General features: G+C 42.9%; 1 protein-coding gene and 3 non-coding genes across 4 annotated transcripts; all 4 read right to left on the reverse strand.

Moving 5' to 3' along the window:
- Window positions 1-2,613: 2,613 nt before the first annotated feature.
- LOC120945503 (40S ribosomal protein SA) lies at window positions 2,614-18,091 on the reverse strand. Its single transcript, XM_040359688.1, has 8 exons — window positions 17,983-18,091; window positions 14,637-14,801; window positions 11,666-11,784; window positions 7,843-8,088; window positions 6,447-6,575; window positions 5,277-5,436; window positions 5,124-5,183; window positions 2,614-2,782 (listed from the first exon to the last, which is right to left on the reverse strand). Exons 2-8 carry the CDS (start codon window positions 14,767-14,769, stop codon window positions 2,682-2,684), a joined length of 948 nt encoding a protein of 315 aa, XP_040215622.1. The 5' UTR covers window positions 14,770-14,801; window positions 17,983-18,091; the 3' UTR covers window positions 2,614-2,681.
- LOC120946355 lies at window positions 7,637-7,793 on the reverse strand. Its single transcript, XR_005750689.1, has one exon. It is a non-coding gene; the product is annotated as a small nucleolar RNA SNORA62/SNORA6 family (small nucleolar RNA).
- Window positions 11,428-11,583, reverse strand: LOC120946351. The gene has a single exon (XR_005750685.1). It is a non-coding gene; the product is annotated as a small nucleolar RNA SNORA62/SNORA6 family (small nucleolar RNA).
- Window positions 14,434-14,588, reverse strand: LOC120946352. The gene has a single exon (XR_005750686.1). It is a non-coding gene; the product is annotated as a small nucleolar RNA SNORA62/SNORA6 family (small nucleolar RNA).
- Window positions 18,092-19,839: the final 1,748 nt, after the last annotated feature.

A 19,839-nucleotide genomic window follows, 5' to 3' on the forward strand; every position in this document is an offset into this window, starting at 1 on the left:
TTACTATAATGCCTAGTGCGCCCAGGAGAGGGCGCATGGTGCGCCTCTATAGACCTGGCGCACGGCCTTTAGAAATGTAAATAGAAGGTGTGTGGGCGGGAGTTTATTAGGGGGGGGGATGTGTAGTAACATGTGTTTGTTTAACTTTCACGGGCCGAATTGGAAGTGATTTTTCTGAAAACGATCGCCGTACGCCTAAACCTCGGGGAGGTTTATTTGTGTACTGCGCATGCGTGAGCGGGAATTCAAGCAAAATCTTGGTAAATACCAAGCGGCGTAGCAGCCTTTGCGCGGCTTGAGGTGGCGCACGTGAATTCCCGAATCGTTTTCAGCTTACGCGGATCATGAAGGGGAACTCCGCGCCAAATTTCCAACAAAAAAACGGCGTGGGTTCCCCTCCAGTGGCACATTAGACCCTTAGATTTGGTCTGGATCGTAAGGGGGGAAAACCTACGCCGAAAAACGGCGTGGGGGTACCCCCAAGATCCATACCAAACCCTTATCCAAGCACGCCGCCTGGCCGGACAGGAATGGGGGGGGGGGGGGGGGGGGGGGACGAGGGAGGCATGTCTTCTGTTCCCTCTACTGCCTGGCTCCCCCGCGGGGGGCAGGGCTTCTCCGCTGTCTTCTTCCAGCGATGTTGACACGACAAGCTCTCCCGCTGTAATGCCGTCTGAGCGGTGCACATCAACTTATATAGGGCGTGGTCACCCTTTGTGACATCACATTCCCGGGGCATTCTTGCTCATCCCCCACCCCCATTCCTGTCCTGCCAGACGGCATGCTCGGATAAGGGTTTGGTATGGATCTTGGGAGAAACCCCCACGCCGTTTTTCTGGCATAGGTTTTTCCCCTTAATATCCAGACCAAGCCTAAGGGCCCGATTTGCCCCTGGAGGGGAACCCACCCGCTCGCCCCTGGTCCCGACGCGGGTGCCTGGCAGGCGCTATCATTGCCGTGCACCCGCGTTCGCTCTTCACAGAGCGAGAACCGGGAGTTGTGTGTGTGAACACATAGCTCCCGGTCCTGTCAGGGGGACAAATGCCTGATCGTCTGTTCATACAATGTATGAACAGCGATCTGTCATTTCCCCAAGTCAATCTCACCCCCCCCTTCAGTTAGAACACACCTAGGGAACATAATTAACCCCTTCCTCGCCCCCTAGTGTTAACCCCTTTCCTGCCAGTGGCATTTTTATAGTAATCAATGCATTTTTAGAGCACTCCTTGCTATAAAAATACCAATGGTCCCAAAGATGTGTCAAAAGTGTCCGCCATAATGTCGCAGTACCGATGAAAATCGCTGATCGCCGCCATTACTAGTAAAAAAAAAAAAAAAAAAAAAGCCATAAAACAAACCCCTATTTTGTAGATGCTATAACTTTTGCACAAACCAATCAATAAACACTTATTGCAATTTTTTTTTTACCAAAAATATGTAGAATACGTATCGACCTAAACTAAGGAAAAAAATTTATATTTTTGGTGTTATTAAAAGTGAAAAATATTTTTTTTTTTTTAAATTGACATTCTATTTTTGTTTATAGCGCAAAAAATTAAAACCGTAGAGATGATCCAATACCACCAAAAGAAAGCTCTATATGTGGGAAAAAGGGACACCAATTTTGTTTGGGAGCCATGTTGCACAACCGCGCAATTGTCAGTTAAAACTACGCAGTGCTGAATCGCAAAAAGTGGCCCGGTCATTGACCAGCAATATGGTCCGGGGCTCAAGTGGTTAAAAAACAAAACAGTAAAGTTAGCCCAATTTTTGGTGATAATATGAAAGATGTTACACCGAAAAAATGGATACCTAACTTGTCACGCTTTAATTTTGCACACACTCATGGAATGGCGCCAAACTTCAGGACTTAAAAATCTCCATAGGCGACGCTTGATTTTTTTTTTTTTTTTTACAGGTTACCAGTCTAGAGTTACAGAGGAGGTCTAGTGCTAAAAGTATTGCTCTCGCTCTAACGCACGCGTCAATACCTCACATGTGTGGTTTGAACAGTGTTTACATATGTGGGCGGGACTTATATGCGTGTTCGCTACTAGGGACAGGGGCGTTTTATTATTATTTTTTTAATTCAATAAGACCTCACATCTCTCCTTCAGGCTGGAAAGCATGAGATCTGGGAAAAAACAAAACAAAACACAGATCTCATTCTTTCAGCCACGATTGCAGCGTTGTTTATGGTTCTGCCTAATCTGAGCATGCCCAGGGACTTAGATTTTTTTGATGTTGCTTTTTGTGTGTGAACAGCACTTGGATGTCTCTGAGCATGCTCACAGTGTGTTTTTGGGTTAGTAATTTAAGGACATCCTTAACAGGTGTAACCACTTACAATTTCACCCAAAGGAGAGACTGAACTTTGTCCATGTGTTTTCAATTGCCTCATTAGCACACAAGCCTATGTTATATAAAGCTGGTATAGAGCATTTGTTAGCTGCCCTGAGAAGAGGGCAGGTTGTGTGTGTGGGGGCCGGCTGGCAAGAATGTCTTTGCAAAACAGATATGTTATGTATTGTGAGAATTGTTTGAATGCAATATACATACACTCATTCCAGACACAGGTGCACTTGCCAAGGAGAGAAAAAAAAAAAAAAGAAATGATTTCTTAAACAGGTTTATTTCAAGTTCACCATGTTTGCACATGGGTAACACCAGATTTTTTTCTTTTAAGACCATTCAGTAGTTGTTCCCACCCATTCGGATGCCTGAGCAGTTGGGGCAGTAGACCAGTCATCTGTGCTAGCTGGTTGGGAGCTCCAATCTTCTGCTAAAGGGGTGGAGAAAAAATATAAATTTAGTACAATCACACTAGTCCAAGAGACTCAACGCTGAATGCCAGCATTTGCTACACTTTACATAGCTAATCTTGGCCAAAACATATGTCCCTCCCTAACATGCGAGACAGCTGAATGTGTTATAAACTAAATGTACCCGAGACTGCATACTGCACTGTGTTCCAGGATTGAGCCAAGACTTCCTGTCTCAGAAGGAGGGGATGTTTTGGGACTTTAAAATGATACACGCTTAGCAGTATGCAATATATATATATATATATATATATAGAAAATATAAAAAATGTTTCCATAATAGCCAGGCTCAAAATTACCAACCAAAAAAGCAATAAACCAAATTAACCTGTAGGCATTAAAAACAGGTTTAGTTGCATGCATTTGCAAATACCTGTGTAAGCTGCAGGCCCTGTCAAGGCACTCTGTCTACTGCAGTCCTAACTATGAATTTTAAAGTCTCCTCAATAGGAGCACAGGAGTGCTAATCAATAGATAAGGGGCAGGTGATCACCTGACCATGCCCCTACCTATAGTTGGTCTAGCAAAAAAAAGCACCGGAAAAAAACGAATGAAATACAAGAGTGGAACCAAACCAAAGGCGGACCACATCAACTTGGGTCAGCTAGTAAAAAAAAAAAAAAAAAACAATGCAGAATTAAACTGTCAGTGGTAGATCTGTGGAGGCACTTTATTCCACTCCTGAAACGCATCTCCATCCCTGGATAATGTAAAGAAAAAAAAAAAAAAAAAAGGGGGGGGGGGCATAGGGTTAGGACTTTACATGAGGCATATGATAGAACTACCATAGGCCTCCATCCCTGTAAATGGATAGAAGGGGGGTGGTTGAAAACCACTGCTCTAGTGTGTTCTGGGTACGAGACAGAGTATCAGCTCAAACCCTTAACAGTGTGGTATGCTGTATGTGGCCTCAGCTACAAACAGTTTATACAGCATATCCAATGGTTTCACAAGTTCACAAGGGACAGCTTGGCCCAAACAAAGTGTAGCAAAAGCCGGAGGTCAGTTTTAAGTTGGTTCTACATGGATTTAAATTTGTCCAGTTCAGCAGATTTAAGCATAACCATTCCTGTTCGAGAAGAGTTGATTTAGTGATCCATTTCTCTTGAATGGGACCATCTGTATATTTGCATTAATGGGCTGCATTACCTATGTATTCTGGCAGCAGAGTCCTACCAGTATACAATAGCACAACAGGGGGATTTTCCCATCCACCTTGAATGTGTGGATGGGGGAATCTGTTTGATCAGCCAGCTGGCTCAGAAAAAATAAATCCATCTATGGCCAGCTGTAGGCTTGTGACTAGTTACAGTAAATGTAGTATTAAGCTAATACTACTAAATTTTCTATTGCAAGCTGAGCAGCATACAGATCTCTGCTGCACACCTGCAGGGAAGCTCACTTCAGACATTTTAGTTTACAAGCCACCAATCACTGCAAAAATTCTGAGCTAGAATTGCGTTGCAGCAAACAGACTACAGTTGTCAAGCGTTGATGGCACAGAGTGGTAGTGACAAAGCAGTCCTTCGCTGCAACCTGTCTATTCCCTGGATTTGTGGCAGGCACTGGGGAAATTTAAAATGCCTGCTGGAGTACTATACAAACCTATACCACAAACCTTTTGGCTGAAGTTGGGGTTTAACAGTCCAAGTTTAACCTTCATGCTTTAGTACAGCGACCGATTAATGCAGCACTGTATCTGGCTGCAGATCTATTGATCTTCAGACTCCTCCTGCTGTCAGTCAAATTCTGTGATAAGTAGGGCATGACCAAGCCACACTGTATGGATGCATCTCAGCTCAGGAGCACACCCGCAGATGTGCTGCCATAGCACACAGATGAGTGGCGTGTACTGGTTTGGGAAGCCAAAATCTAAGGGGCTGCATTGTGCAATACCACTGCACAGAGAAAGAAAGTATCCTTATTTTAAACAAAACTAAGAAAGTAGTTTTAAAAATACTTTAAGTACCCATTCCCAAGCAACTCATATGAATTGCAAAGGATCACATGGTGTTCCTGTGCGATTAACATGCAGTGAGATTGAAGCTACACTGCACCAAAAATAGTGCATGAACTTTTGGAAATGCACAGACACATGCTGTAGGTTGCAATGCAATTTGAATGCAGTGCAGGAAAATGGCACAGAATGCAGGTTTCCCTCATGACATTTGAGTGTGAATGTTAGTGAGGGGGGGAAAAAAAAAAAAAAGTAAAAAATTGTCACTTTAGCACAAATTGAAACACTGAATGCAAAGTTATTTCCACCAATTTCTATCAAACCTAATTAAGCAAATGCATTACCTGCAGGTTTGGGAGCTGCAGCTGCGGCAGCTGCTGCTGTGGCTGGGATCTCAGTACGCTCTGAGGGGGCGAGGAAAAAAGAAAAAAAAGTTTAATTCACAGATCAAAATTTAAATAGAGGAAATAAAAAAAGCCTAGTTGTAATCATCATACCTGCAGGAAATTGCTGAATGGGCACAGATGGGACTTGTACTCCTTCTGACCAGTCAGGAACTTCAGGCTGAGGAAACTCTGGAACATTTGCAGACCATTCACCCTGGTATTCCTCCTTGGTAGTAGCCTTCTCTGCAGCAGCCTGTTCTTCCTTCTCAATCTGAGTGAAACGTAAACAATTAAAAATGACCCTTTGGAAAACAGGATAATCTAATCCCGCATACAAGCACAGAACCCAAAAAAATCAGCTGAGCCAACTTGGGCCTCATGCACATTGGACGTTATAAAAACTGCAATAGCATTAGCTGTAGAATGAGTTTGGCAGTGTTTTTGCAGTAGCGTTTAGCAAAACGCTACTTCCACAAAAGCTTATGACTCAAAAGCGCTGATAAACACATTGTAGCTGCTTTTATCAGCTAGAGCCCTGGTTCACAATGATTGCAGGAATGAAAATTCCATTCCGCATGTCAGTCCCAACTTAGGACAGATGTCAGTGGAAATTGCGCCCCAAAATTTCAAGTAGTACAGAAGCTACTTTTGGGTATTGACTCAGATGCTGCCATTACCGCCGATTTGGCATGCGATTTGACATGTCAAATCGCATCAATGTGAACCAGGTTTTACAGCCGAAAACTCCTTAAAACCCACTAGTTCTCTGTCTGGAGAAAACCCAGAACACCCCTGCCAAAAATTGCCGATAACAGCTTGTGTGCATGGACACAGAATAAGCTGGGGTGTTTGCCGTTTTTGGCTTCAGATGTTTTTCTGCAACTAGTAAAGACGTTTAGTGTGCATGAGGTCTTAAAGCAGCACTGAAGTCTTGCTGAAAAAACACACACACACACACACACACACACACACACACGCGCTTTTAATGCAGGAGCCATCCAAGGTCTCTTCTGAATCAAAATGCCCCTACCTGCTCCACATCCTCTAGCACTGTAAACTGAGCTGTGCATGAACAGCTCAGGTCGATCTGAATGTCTGGATGATTAACTCCTGCACATAAACAGGAGTGATGCCAGAACATGCTGGCGCAGGACCATTGCTACAACTGTTGTCTACATTGCAACACTTTCTACTCCTTTTACTGTTAAACATTGTAGCTGCAAAAGTATACCGATTTGCATGTAGAGCATTTTCAGCTTTACAAGAAGCATCTGTCCATACCTCCTCCGGATCCCGGTAAAAATAGAGATCAGGCATGACTTCCCATGGATGTTCACGGGAAATTGTTCCCCTCATGCGCAGAACTTCACGAGCAAGCATCCACCACATAAGACCAACAGAATGGGCACCCTGAAGAAACACATTAACCAAATTCATGAAATACAAGTGTTCTACATTACAGTTCTACAGTTAAACAAAAACAGTGATGGCAGAAAAATGTGGTCCATAGAGTTTGCTCTCTATTTTTATACGTTTGTTTAAGTTGTCCGAGTATAAATATAGGTTAGTTCCAGGTTTCTAGAAGCAGAGACCCTGTAGAATAAAATTGTGACGGTTTGTTACACAGCTGCACTACTGTTAAATCAATTTCAGCAAATATGCGCAAGTTTATTTTAGTGCCCACAAATAACCAATTTGTTGGTAAAATAAAAGGTTATATTGGGTAAATCGATACCATACATGTCCAGACTTAAACACTACATTATATCAAGTTGTCCACAGGCAGCACTTTAGCAAGACCCCTTTCACACTGAAGGCACTTTTCAGGTGTTCTAGCGCAAAAAAATAGCACATGTAAAGCGCCTCTCAAGCCTCCCCAGTGTGAAAGTTTGAGAGCACCAAAATACCCTGCCCATTTAATCCAATAGGCAGCGCTGCCAAAGCACCTGCAAAGCACTTTGGCAGGGCCGCAACAGGCGCTTTTAACCCATTGTTCAACTGCTAGCGGTTGAAAAGCACCGCTTTACCACCAACAGTGTGAGGGGTCCAAGTTGACATGTCATCAGTTGCACTATGGATCATCTCATGCGACAGACAGCTGGGAAAGCACATTAACTGTAGTAATTGGTGCTACCTCAATGGTTGTAATCTTCCAGGTCATATGCGAGCAACTGCACATTGACTACAGGGAGTCGCCATTTATTGAATACAATATGACAAGATAGAGATCATGTTGTCACTGTACCTCTCCACCTTCAACATTTTGTTTAAAAGTCAGCCATGGCAGAGGAAATATTTCTCAGGTTTAGGACAGGAGGTGGCAAGTTCGCTTTTCCACAAATGTGACCCTGCATTGCTTGTACAGTGGTGGGCATCAATTATGGGACCCAAACAGTAGAACACATCCAATAGTTTCCAACATAAACACTTTTGCTACAAAGTGCTTTTACAGCATTCATTAACATTCCATAAAATGTGGCAAGATGACAATTGTCTTCAAATTCCAGTCACCGAAGCAGAAATGCTACTACTGGTGTGAAACCTGCCATGTCTATATAGCACACTTCCTACACTCAAGAGTTCACAGGCCAGAATTGACCTCATCTCCAAGTTCTAACAGTGTGCAAAAACAGAAGTAAAACGTGTGCCGTCGTTCAAAGGACATTTGTTCTCTCACCTTGTTATTACAGGGGATGGCAATATCCACATAACGTAGAGGTGAATCTGTATTGCAGAGAGCAATAGTAGGAATATTGACGTATGATGCCTCAGTAAGTGGTTGATGATCAGCGCGTGGGTCAGTCACAACCAACAGGCGTGGTTCACGGAAAGCAGCTTGAATCTGATTGGTGAAAGTACCAGGTGTGAAGCGACCAGCAATTGGGGTGGCCCCACAGGAAGAAGCAAATTTCAGAACAGCCCTCTGGAATAAAATCAAGACAAGGTCAAGCCTTAGGTTAATGCTTTAATGGGTTTTATGTATTATGCTTAAGTGATAGATATTCAATATATGTATACATATTCACAGTAAAGAGTTTGGAGAAGGATGAGCTCAGGCTGCTGGTTAGTCAAATCGCAAGGCTGTTGGCAGGAAAGTGGCCCAACCTGTACTGCTAAACTGCAGCAAAATGGTTACCAACCTGGCAGTATGGTGTTAATCTAAGAGCTGGATTGACAGAAGTACAATCCTTAGATTAGAGCCAACAAATTTACTTTAAACTGTGTATCCAACATTGGGCAGTCAATTCCCTCCAAATTTAAAAGGCCACCACCGACTTGCTGAAAATTCAATTTCCACGGTAATAAAGTTATTGATTCTGGTAGTGACCTGTTGCTTTTCTGAGAAAGTTTAACAGTGTGCTGCAGTAAGAAGCCATTGTGGATTAACCACTTGCCGACCTCCTCATGTACATATACGTCAGCAGAATGGCACGGACAGGCATATGTACGTACTCTGCTTGATGTGGGTCGGGGGTCCGATCGGGACCCCCCCCCCAGTACATGCGGCGGTCGGCAAGCCTCGGGGAGCGATCCGGGACGATGGCGCGGCTATTCGTTTATAGCCGCCCCGTCGCGATCGCTCCCCGGAGCTGAAGAACGGGGAGAGCCGTATGTAAACACGGCTTCACTATGGCAGCGCATCGATCGAGTGATGCCTTTTATTAGGGAGACTCGATCGATGTCAGTCCTACAGCCACACCCCCCTACAGCTGTAAACACACACAAAGTGAACCCTAAATGTTACAGCGTTTAACTCCCAAACTGCAACTGTCATTTTCACAACAAACAATGCAATTTAAATGCATTTTTTGCTGTGAAAATGACAATGGTCCCAAAAATGTGTCAAAATTGTCCAAAGTGTCCGCCATAATGTCGCAGTCACGAAAAAAATAAAAATAAAAAAAAAATAATCGCTGATCGCCGCCATTAGTAGTAAAAAAAATAAAAATGCAATAAAACTATCCCCTATTTTGTAAACGCTATAAATTTTGCGCAAACCAACCGATAAACGATTATTGCGATTTTTTTTTACCAAAAATAGGTAGAAGAATACGTATCGGCCTAAACTGAGGAAAAAAAATGTTATATATGTTTTTGGGGGATATTTATTATAGCAAAAAATATTGAATTTTTTTCAAAATTGTAGCTCTATTTTTGTTTATAGCGCAAAAAATAAAAACCGCAGGTGATCAAATACCACCAAAAGAAAGCTCTATTTGTGGGGAAAAAAGGACGCCAATTTTGTTTGGGAGCCACGTCGCACGACCGTGCAATTGTCTGTTAAAGCGACGCAGTCCCGAACTGTAAAAACCCCTTGGGTCTTTAGGCAGCATATTGGTCCGGGGCTTAAGTGGTTAAGGGCATTTTAAAAGGATTAAAAAGGCATGTTTTCCTTTTGCACAGAGCAGGCAAGTATTGTGCATTTTAAAGTTTGGCACAGCCCAAATCTCTCTTTCCGTCCCTTCTGCCAAGTGACTCCAGAGCAAACTGTTTGCTATGGGGGCACCCAAGCAGGCTTGCTTCAAAGCTACTGTTCTACATGTCCATTCACAAAGGTGTGACTCAGCCCCTTTCCTCATTGGAAAACACAATGTCTTCCTTCAAAAAAGTAATTAAGAACGTTAGATTTTTTAAGTGGGGTAAAAGCAACGTCTGTTAGCGACGGGAAGATTTGAAGAAGCAGAACAGAATTCCTGCTCATAGGAATTTGACAGTATGTTTTCGTTCAGAAATTACATTCCTTTTAACCCTTTCATGCCTAAGCCTATTTCTGACATTTGGTGTTTACAACTTAAAATCCATATTTTTTGCTAGAAAATTACTTCGAACCCCCAAATATTATATATATATTTTTTAGCAGAGAATCTAGAGAATAAATGGCAATTATTGCAATATTTTATGTCGGACGGTATTTGTGCGGCGGTGTTTTAAACGCAACTTTTTGGGAAAAATTTACTTTCAGGATTTAAAAAAAAAATTAAAAAGTAAAGTTAGCCCAATTTTTTTGTGTAATGTGAAAGATAATGTTACACCGAGTAAATAGATACCAAACATGTCACGCTTTATAATAGCACGCACTCGTGGAATAGCGACAAACTAAAAATCTCTACGCTTTAAACTTTTTTACGGTTACCAGGTTAGAGTTACAGAGGAGGTCTAGTGCTAGGATTATTGCTCTTGCTCCGACGATCGCGGCGATACCTCACATGTGTGATTTGAACACCATTTTCATATGCGGGCGTGACTTCAGTATGCGTTTTCTTTGTTGCGCAAGCTCGCGGGGAGGGTATCGCTTTAAAATAAAAAATTCTTATTTTTATAAAATATAAATGTGTTTTTTTACATTTTGATCACTTTTATTGCTGTCACAAGGAATGTAAACATCCCTTGTAATAGGTGGTGACAGGTACTCTTTATGGAGGGATCTAAAAGACCCTCAATCCCTCCTTTGCACTTCAAAGTATTCAGATCACCGAAAACTGCGATTCTGAATACTGTGTATTTAAATCCAGCGCCATTGGCAGCCGATAAACCCGGAAGTGACGTCATGATGTTGCTTCCGTGTTTACATTGCGGAGACTGAAATCAAAGCCGTTTATGGCTTTGTTTCAGTCTTCGCCTGGACACTGGAGGTGTCGGATCGAGGATCGGGTCCCCCCCGGTGGGATGGGAGGCCCGGTCAGTGCGGCGAGAGGGGGGATGTCCCCTCCCGCTCCTCCGACATAACAACCGAGCGGCTTTTAGCCGCATTGGTTATGCCTGGATAGCCAATCTCCGGCTCTAAACAACGGTACCGGGATGATGCCTGCAGCTGCGGGCATCATCCCGGTATAACCCCTGAAAGCCGAAGACGCATATATGCGTACGCTCGGCGTGAAAGGGTTAAAACGGAATGTTAAAAGCAAAAGAAATTCTCAAACATTCAGCGAATGTAAATATTTTTCATATGAATATTCTCATCAGTAAATTGATACGTGTATAGCCAGCATAAGGCTCTGTTCACATCTATGCAGTTCGAGATTTAAATGAATAAAAAAAGGTTGCTTCAAAATCACACTACATGCTTTTCTGCAGCTTCTCCATTATAGTCTATTGGGGAAAAAAAAAAACAGTTTTGCATTGAAAAAGGTCTGACCCTTTCCGAATATGCAGCGACTGAAAATAAGCATATATGTGAACATGTCTCATACGAAACCATGTTAAATGAACGGTTCTGCATTTCTTCAAAAAGCACCAAAAAAAGGACAGCTTTGATATTATTGAATGTGACATAGATCACTATCAAACTCTGATCATTGAGCAGAAAGCTCTGGCAGTGTTAGCGAAAATCTTGTCATGTTACTGTTGCACGCTTCCGACACTCTAGAGTTCATTGGCTGAAACTCAACCTAATCTCAGAGCTTTAACAGCGTGCTGAACAAAAGTAAACACTATTGGCTTTTAGGAAATTAACATTTTGTATTACCATCACTACTGCACAGTAATAAGTAAAAGTATACCTGGCCAGTATTTCTGGAGGAAATCACACAAACATCAGCTGGGTTTTCAATTGCTACGATGGCACGTGCAGCAAGCAGAAGCTTTTCCCATGTCCGTTTCAGATTTATAATGTAAATACCTAACAAGCACATTAAAAAAGTATTAATACAAATGTATCTGCAATGTGTGGAAAAAAAGCTGGCAAGTCAATAGTTTTGGAACATTAAATAGAACACATTAGGATTTTTTTAAATGTAAAACTAAAGCAAGGGTGATGTCATTAGGTTGCATGGATACTGAAAGTATTGAGAGAAATGCAACAGCTCTCCCAATGTGAACATAAAAAAACTTGAAGGCAGCGTTTTGCAAACAAAATTACACCCAATATTCTTGTGCAATATGTGAAGTCAAATATCCACTTCATCTACAGAAGGTTTTACACTTCATCACCGTGCCATTTTTTCTATGCGGCACTGCATTATTTTAACTACCAATTGCGCAGTCATGCAATGCTATGCCTGAAAAAAATCTTTGCTATACAAAATATATATATATATCTAGTGTATATTGTTTGTGAGAAAGTTGGTGTCTACAAACTATGGTATAGATCAGCGTTTCTCTCAACTCCAGACCTCAAGGTGCCCCAACAGGTCATGTTTTCAGGCTTTCCATTATTTTGCACAGGTGATTTGATCAGTTTCACTGGCTTAGTAATTAACACAGCCGTTTTATCTTAAGGAAATACTGAAAATATGACCTGTTGGGGTGCCTTGAGGACTGGCATTGAGAAAACATTGGTATAGATATTAGAATTTTTTTTATACAAAAGAAAATGGCGATCAGCTATTTGTAGCAGGACAGCCAATCTGACACTGGGAACTAACCGTCACTGAAACCGTCACTGAAATTACACCAGTGCCAATATGAATGGTCACTAATGGCACTGGGCAGGAAGGGGTTAACATCTACAGCGATCAAGGTGTTAAATATGCTGTGCTTGGGGAAGGAGAGGCAATTGGCAGGTGCTGGTGATCAGCATGTGCCATGAGAAATCACAGCTCAGCTGGGTGCACACGCCCCCCACCCCCATGAAATGCAGACTCGCATACACACAATTCTACGCAGCCAGCCCGCACTGTCACAGTAGATTCAGTGCACAATTGGCAAGTGGATATACTCTGGTGCCACCTCCAGATTGTGACCTATAGTGTTGCAAAATACACAATAATAAGTGTGCATAAATACACAATATCTCCTTAACCTCCCTAGTGGAATTCCCGAGTGTGGCTCAGGGTTAATTTTCAGTAAAAATTGCCAAACCACACAGCATTGCAGGATACATGCACAGCTTACTTACCTTGCCCCCAGGATCCTGCGATGTCTCTGCTCAATCACAGTGCCGAGCTCTGCTCTTGACGAGCTTTGCGACGCACAGGTACGGAGCTCTGCGCCAAATTCAAAAAAAGTGAAAAACACATTACACATACAGTACACTAATCTTACAGATTACTGTACTGTATCAAATAATTTCACATCCTTTTGGCCCTAGTGGTTTGTGTAGTGCCCTGCATGCAGTTTTAACATTATAAATACTTTTCTTTCTGCCTGAAAACTTGAGATTGTCCATAGCAACCAGTGTCCCTTTAGAGTTTTCTAGCTGGTCTAAAAGTACTTTTGACGTAAATTAATCACTTGCAGAATTGAGCGATAGTGATTTGTGGGGAAATTTGTCAAACTCAGAAAGGAATGACAGTGACAATTCTGCAACTGAGCAAATGTCTGTTTTTGATTTTATTAAATTATTGAATACATATTGTTATTTATAGTCATTATAGTATAATTTATGATTTCATGTTTCAAACATCATAGCCGGAATGTCTACTAGACTCTTGTTTGGACAGATTTAAGTGATTTCTAAGAATTACAGGCCTACAATATAGAACGTCAAATTTCCATGCGAAACAATGTACCACTTTCAGCAAAAATCTGACATAATCATACCATCAGAGGTTAACCCATGTCCTTAAGGTCAGGTGTGATTAAACTAGTCAGAAGAACAATGAGATTGTGCTGCATGGGACTGCCTGGAGGGGATTGTAGTGTGAATTTTCACTTAACTAGCCCTTGAGAGTTTTCCTTAGTCACTAGAGCAACCTGAATACATGAGTAACTTGTCTTTATAATAAAGCTGCCGGATGTTAGGCGCAGTGTTTGCTGTTCACACTGGGAAAATCTCTGCATGACCTTTTGCTACAAAAGGTATATCCAAGGTGGTGATCATGTGTCCCCTGGGAAAGTTGGAGGTCACAACTGTTTTGGCAGCAGTGTATTTTTATGACTTCATATATTTGACAATATTATATGTAATTTAGGGACACCATTGCAATATATTCCCTTCATGTTTTGATTTTCTATGCTTACATTTGGAAATGCACTGTGATTTTTATATTAAAGTGATAATTTGTTGATTGTATTCACGCGGTACAATTATGTATTGTAATAGATATATAGAAGGTGTATAGCGCATACGATATGAAGCACCAGTTAGGATTAATTTATTTTCATTCAGTGCAGCGCATTTCATATATACCATTTTTTGGTGGTTTTGCTACCTCATCAGATCACTAGTCAGGACAGCTTTGACATACAGACCTGCACCCACCAAGATGGTGGTCTTTAGAGTGCATAACAGGGAGTCTGCAGGCAATACTAGTAACTGGCCCTCTATTTGCCTTTTATGGCCACAGCTTCGACAATCAAAGTTGTTTTCCCAAGTCCATTACATAATGAATGTGACATAGATCACTATCAAACTCCGGTCATTGAGCAGAAAGCTCTGGCGGTGTTAGCGAAAATCTTGTCATGTTACTGTTGCACACTTCCGACACTCTCGAGTTCATCGGCTGAAACTCAGCCTATCTCAGAGCTTTAAGAGTGTGCTGAACAAAAGTTAACACTATTAGCTTTTAGGAAATTAACATTTTGTATTACCATCACTTTTCCTTTTGTAGATGTATGGCTCCATTTGAAAGTCGAGGTTAGTGCCACCCAAGTGAGTTCCTGCAGCCAGGAACTTGAGGACATCTTCCTCTTTCATTTGCAGGACATCCAGACCTCCGGACATTGTTAAACACCCCTGAAGCTACGATGGGGAAACTGCAAGAAATGGATGAATGAGTCAAAAAAATAAACACCCACATGCAGCTTTCTCTGCTGACATGTTTGCAAAAGTGCATTGTGACAAAGAAATGACAGACCTGCAGCTTTTACCTTCAAAAATAAAAAGGAATTCTATGTATTAAAGTAAAAAACCTGGGTGCAGGTCCCCACTCATCTAACCTATACCCCCACCCCCCCTATACTTACCTAAGCCACATCCATCAATGTGGATAAATGCAGCAGCTCTCCAGGTCTCACTCCTCATTGGCTCAAAGCAGCGGGAGCATCGGCCCCTGCTGTCCATCACAGTGAGGAGATTAGGGGTCAAGGCCGAGCCGCATGTTGTGTGAATGGACATCGCACGTCTCTGGAGCGAGCTTGCTTGATCGCCCCACAGCAAGAGGGGGGGGGGAGCTAGGACCACTGGTGGGAGACCAAAAAGGGATCAGGGCTGCTCTGTGCAAAACTATTGCACAGAGCAGGCAAGCATACCATGTTTAATAAATTGGGAGTGTTTTTTTTACACACACTTTGCCTCTCATTTCTATTTTAAACTGAACAGGTTGTTTTACAAGGCGAGGGTTTAATTTGGGTCCGATTTTAAGAAAGGGGTGAGCACAACTGCACTCAGCGCTTTACACTACAATAAAACTTAGGCTATGTAAAAATACAAACCAAAAAGCCCTGCTTGACAAAAACCCACAAAAGCAAAATCTTTCATGACCGACTAGACAAATGGGTATAAAAATGCCCCAAGTACAAAGGAGTTAAAAAGCAACCCTGCCACTAAAAAGTCTGCAGTGAAACCAACTTCTAGAAGTGTTTCCCTGTGGGCGCCACATGAAAAATTCTCAGGACTTGCAGCAGGAAAGGGCATTTTCTGTCTCACTTTACAGATGGCGCTTTACTTAGGGTTGCTTTAAGGGGTTTCTACTTGTATTTTAGGGCCCTTTCACACTGGTGCGTTTTTGCGGTAAAAATAGCGCTATTAAAATGCTCCCCATTGAAATGAATTAAAAACGCGGTAAAAACGCTGTGTTTTACTGCTCCATTTTTACCGCGTTTTTTAATTCATTTCAATGGAGGGGGCATGGGGAGCGTTTTAATAGCGCCATTTTTACCGCAAAAACGCACCAGTGTGAAAGGGCCCTAATATACATTGTATTAAATTCTGCCTAAACAAACTGGTGAATACAAACTTAAGTTACTCTCCAGGAGAAAATTCTTTACATATTTTTTCAAAAATGTATCAATAAATTAATTTACTGACACGAGCAGCTGATGCAAGTAGTGATCAACAGTGCCACACCACTTAAAATGGGTACTATTGACGCATTAAAGTCAAACAGCATTGCCTCCAGTTCATAGATATCACAAGAGGCAAGACCAACTTTAAAGCGGGGGTTCACCCTTAGAGGACACTTTTTAGCCTTAGATGGATGCTCGTTTTCTCTAGGGGAATCGGCTATTTGTTTTAAAATATGAGCAGTACTTACCCGTTTACGAGATGCATCCTCTCCGTCGCTTCCGGGTATGGGCTGCGGGAATGGGCGTTCCTTCTTGATTGACAGTCTTCCGAGAGGCTTCCGACGGTCGCATCCATCGCGTCACGATTTTCCGAAAGAAGCCGAACGTCGGTGCGCAGGCGCAGTATAGAGCCGCACTGACGTTCGGCTTCTTTCGGCTACGAGTGACGCGATGGATGCGACCGTCGGAAGCCTCTCGGAAGACTGTCAATCAAGAAGGAACGCCCGCTCCCGAAGACCCATACCCGGAAGCGACGGAAGAAGATGCATCTCGAAAACGGGTAAGTACTGCTCATGTTTTACTACAAATAGCCGATTCCCCTAGACACAACGAGCAGGAATCTAAGGGGACAAGGGCAAAAATTTAATAAATGGGTGAACTCCCGCTTTAACTTGCCTAACAGGAAGAGTGCCGTTTCTGTACACTGTTGGAGACACGTTTGCCAGCTCTACCCCCTCACTGTCAAGGATGCCGTCAGATTCACAGCAAATGGGTTCCCAGAAATCAACGCCGACAGTGCCTGAAAGGGAAGCCAATAGACTAGTTGCCTATCAGGGCCACTCTTTGTGCTTGGCAGCAAGGAGTTTCTACAGTCAAAAGCAGACTGTGGATCTGCCCACTGCCACAGGGAAGCAGACCTGATTGGCAACTAGTCTGAACCGCTAAGGGCTCCATCCACCCAGGTACAAAACTGATCAGCCACTGCACTGTGACAGCTGCAGGGGAGGAAGCTCAGCTATAAAGACACTAGATTTGGACACTCAGGCCCCATTGCATCTATGTGGTGCTTGCAACAAATGTACCCGTCTTCAACAGCTACAAGAATCTGTCGGCTGAACTGGCTTTTGTTGATAGGAGGCAAAACATCTGAATTTGGAAGTGTCAGAGACTGCCATTGTGTAAAGAGAACACAAGATGTTTTGTGAATGGAGGATTAGGAGAGCAGTATTAGAGCCAGCACTGGAAGTCTTAGCAATTCCTGTACTGTTAGGGATAAGTTCAATTATGAAGCAGCACCAACACACACACACACACAATACACTTAGAGCAATGTCATTGGTGCTTAACAAATGTTCACTAGACAAGGACTCATACCATTGGAGGGATTTCAGACAGTTGCTGGTATGGTGTGCACAGGCTGCTTGTTAATAGGGAAGGGCTCATTCAAACCAAATTGTGTACGCGGCATACAGAGGTACGCATTTGAACATGGCACTATAGAGATCCATGATGCCACACAGCTGAATCCACAAACGAAAATGTGTACCATATACGTGTGTGGATGCGCCTTAGAAGAGCTATATGCATCCAAAGTAGTATTTAGGCACAGTTCATACAGATCTTGTGGTAGCTTCACCAGCGAGGACCTGTATTCCGGGCACAAAATACAGATACCTGTGTGAAAGGGGGCCTTACTGCACCAAGATAAACACTGAGCACTCCCCTCCACACTGCTCAGCACAAGGCCGCACACAGGAAAACCTCCGCCCAGCCTCGCTCCGGGCACACCACACGGGCAAGCATGGCCCTGTAGCTGTCCGCCATTTTCCCAGAACCTACTGCTTATAAACATAACAAACCCCGGGCTGACTGAGCCCTCACCCCCAAGTCATTAAAGTGGCTTCACTAACGTCTAAGGCGCAACACTCACAAGAGACAAAGCCGTGTAGAGCGTCTGTTGCTGGAACTGAAGCAAAGAGACCGAATAGGGGCGGGATCCGTATTATATACATCCACAGAAGCCAATCCTACGACATTTTAAATGAGAGTCGGTAGCGCCTATCCAATGAAGAGAGTGTTTGTTACACGGCCATATTAGTACACCCATCTACGTCGTGCGTGTTATTAGTGGCTGCTGGGAAATGGGGGCGGTAGGATCTGTACAGGCCGCTCATGCTTGCTGCTGAGGTGAAAAGTTACTGAGTACGTCCGCAGACTAGAAGTACAACAACATACAAGAAGAGCTCATCATGAAGAAGATCCCACAGAGCCAGTTCTAACATTGTAGTGTAGACAAAGCACCTAACTCAATTTTCATTTTGTTTTTCTAAAATCCTTTTTTTCAGCTGTTTAGTTAGGTCATCAACATCACTTTTTGTCTGGCTTAGCATGGGGGTTTCAGAGAAGCAGCACCATCATGTGGTTTTCAACAACATTACACCTAGGTCACACACAGCATCCCCCATAGGTGTCCGTTTGTGAAGCTGTGAACAACGGTGATCCCGAGGATCCCCGCTGATCTCAGTCCATTAACGGTTTATGAAACGGATATAACCGGGGAGAACGTGTTCTCCGCCGATGATTTCCGCACCCTGAGAATCTGTGAATGACTGACACAGAAACGGACAGTTTATGAAGCTGCCATCTCAACACTTCACTGGCGATCTGTGTCAGAACTCACACTCCCAGATTCACCAGCTCAGAGGGGCTGAATCGGGGAGAGAATCCCGGGGGAAGGAGGAAGATTTTTGGCTTCCTCCTTCCTTGATCAGACCTCCCAAGACAGTAACCATGTCTCCCTGCCATGTCTATATATACTGTGTGTGTGTATATATTTATTATAATTTGTGTGTGTGTGTGTATATATATATATATATATATATAGTGTAAGGGGACAGATATTTTATTAACTAGGTGGGCGGTCTCCTCCGGGAATGTCAGTGCACTGAGCAGTGATAATTTATCACTGCTTAATAAACAGACACCTACTGGTGTCCGTTTATGAAGCAGTGAAATCTATTAACTGCTTCTTTCTCCGGCATTCACGTGAAGATTTTTCTCCTCTGTGTGCCAGTTTATGAAGCGGAGGAGATAGCTTCACCCTTGGAGGAGTGAAGTGATCTTCCAACACTTCAAACAGTGGAGAACGGACCAGAAATTCACAGAAATACGGAGATGTCAGTTTATTGAGCAGTGATAAATTATCACCGCTCAGTTCACTGAAAGACACGTGGTTAATGTAATTAAAATAACGAGTCCCCCTGCATAATATATACTTGTATATACACACACATTATATATATGTACATGTATACATTACATATATTTATGTATATATATGTATACACATAAAAATTACAGGGGGACATGGTTACAGTGTTGGGGGGTCTGAACGAGGTAGAAGGAAGTTACAAATCTTCCCCCTTCCTCCTCGGAACCCCCGAGATTCCCTCTTCACTCCCCACTTCACCAGCTCTGAGATGGTGAATCGGAGAAGGTGAATTCTGACTCAGATCACCAGTGAAGAGCTCAGATCACAGCTTCATAAACTGGCCGTTTCTGTGTCAATCTATGAGACTTCTCTATGTGTAGAGATAATCTGCGGGAGAACAAATTCAAACACTTCTCCCCCGATTATCACGGTTTCATAAACTGTTTATGGGCTGTGATCAGTGGTGATCCTTGGGATCACCGCTCTTCACTGCTTCATAAACAGACACCTGTGTTTTAGTGAATTTCTGGTACTGTAATTTCTTTATGTCTCACAAGGTTCCAGTATCAGGAGGCG

This window comes from Rana temporaria, chromosome 7 (assembly GCF_905171775.1).
Source record: "Rana temporaria chromosome 7, aRanTem1.1, whole genome shotgun sequence".
Lineage (NCBI taxonomy): Eukaryota > Metazoa > Chordata > Amphibia > Anura > Ranidae > Rana > Rana temporaria.

What these genes read in the sequence shown, in the direction of transcription:
- LOC120945503 (XM_040359688.1), bottom strand. Translation starts at nt 14,769, where the DNA reads ATGTCCGGAGGTCTGGATGTCCTGCAAATGAAAGAGGAAGATGTCCTC. An exon ending in CCTCCAGAAATACTGGCCAG is followed by an intron (nt 8,089 to 11,665) that starts GTATACTTTTAC and finishes ATTTTATTCCAG; the next exon opens with AGGGCTGTTCTGAAATTTGC. An exon ending in TGCAGCTCCCAAACCTGCAG is followed by an intron (nt 2,783 to 5,123) that starts GTAATGCATTTG and finishes CCACCCCTTTAG; the next exon opens with CAGAAGATTGGAGCTCCCAA.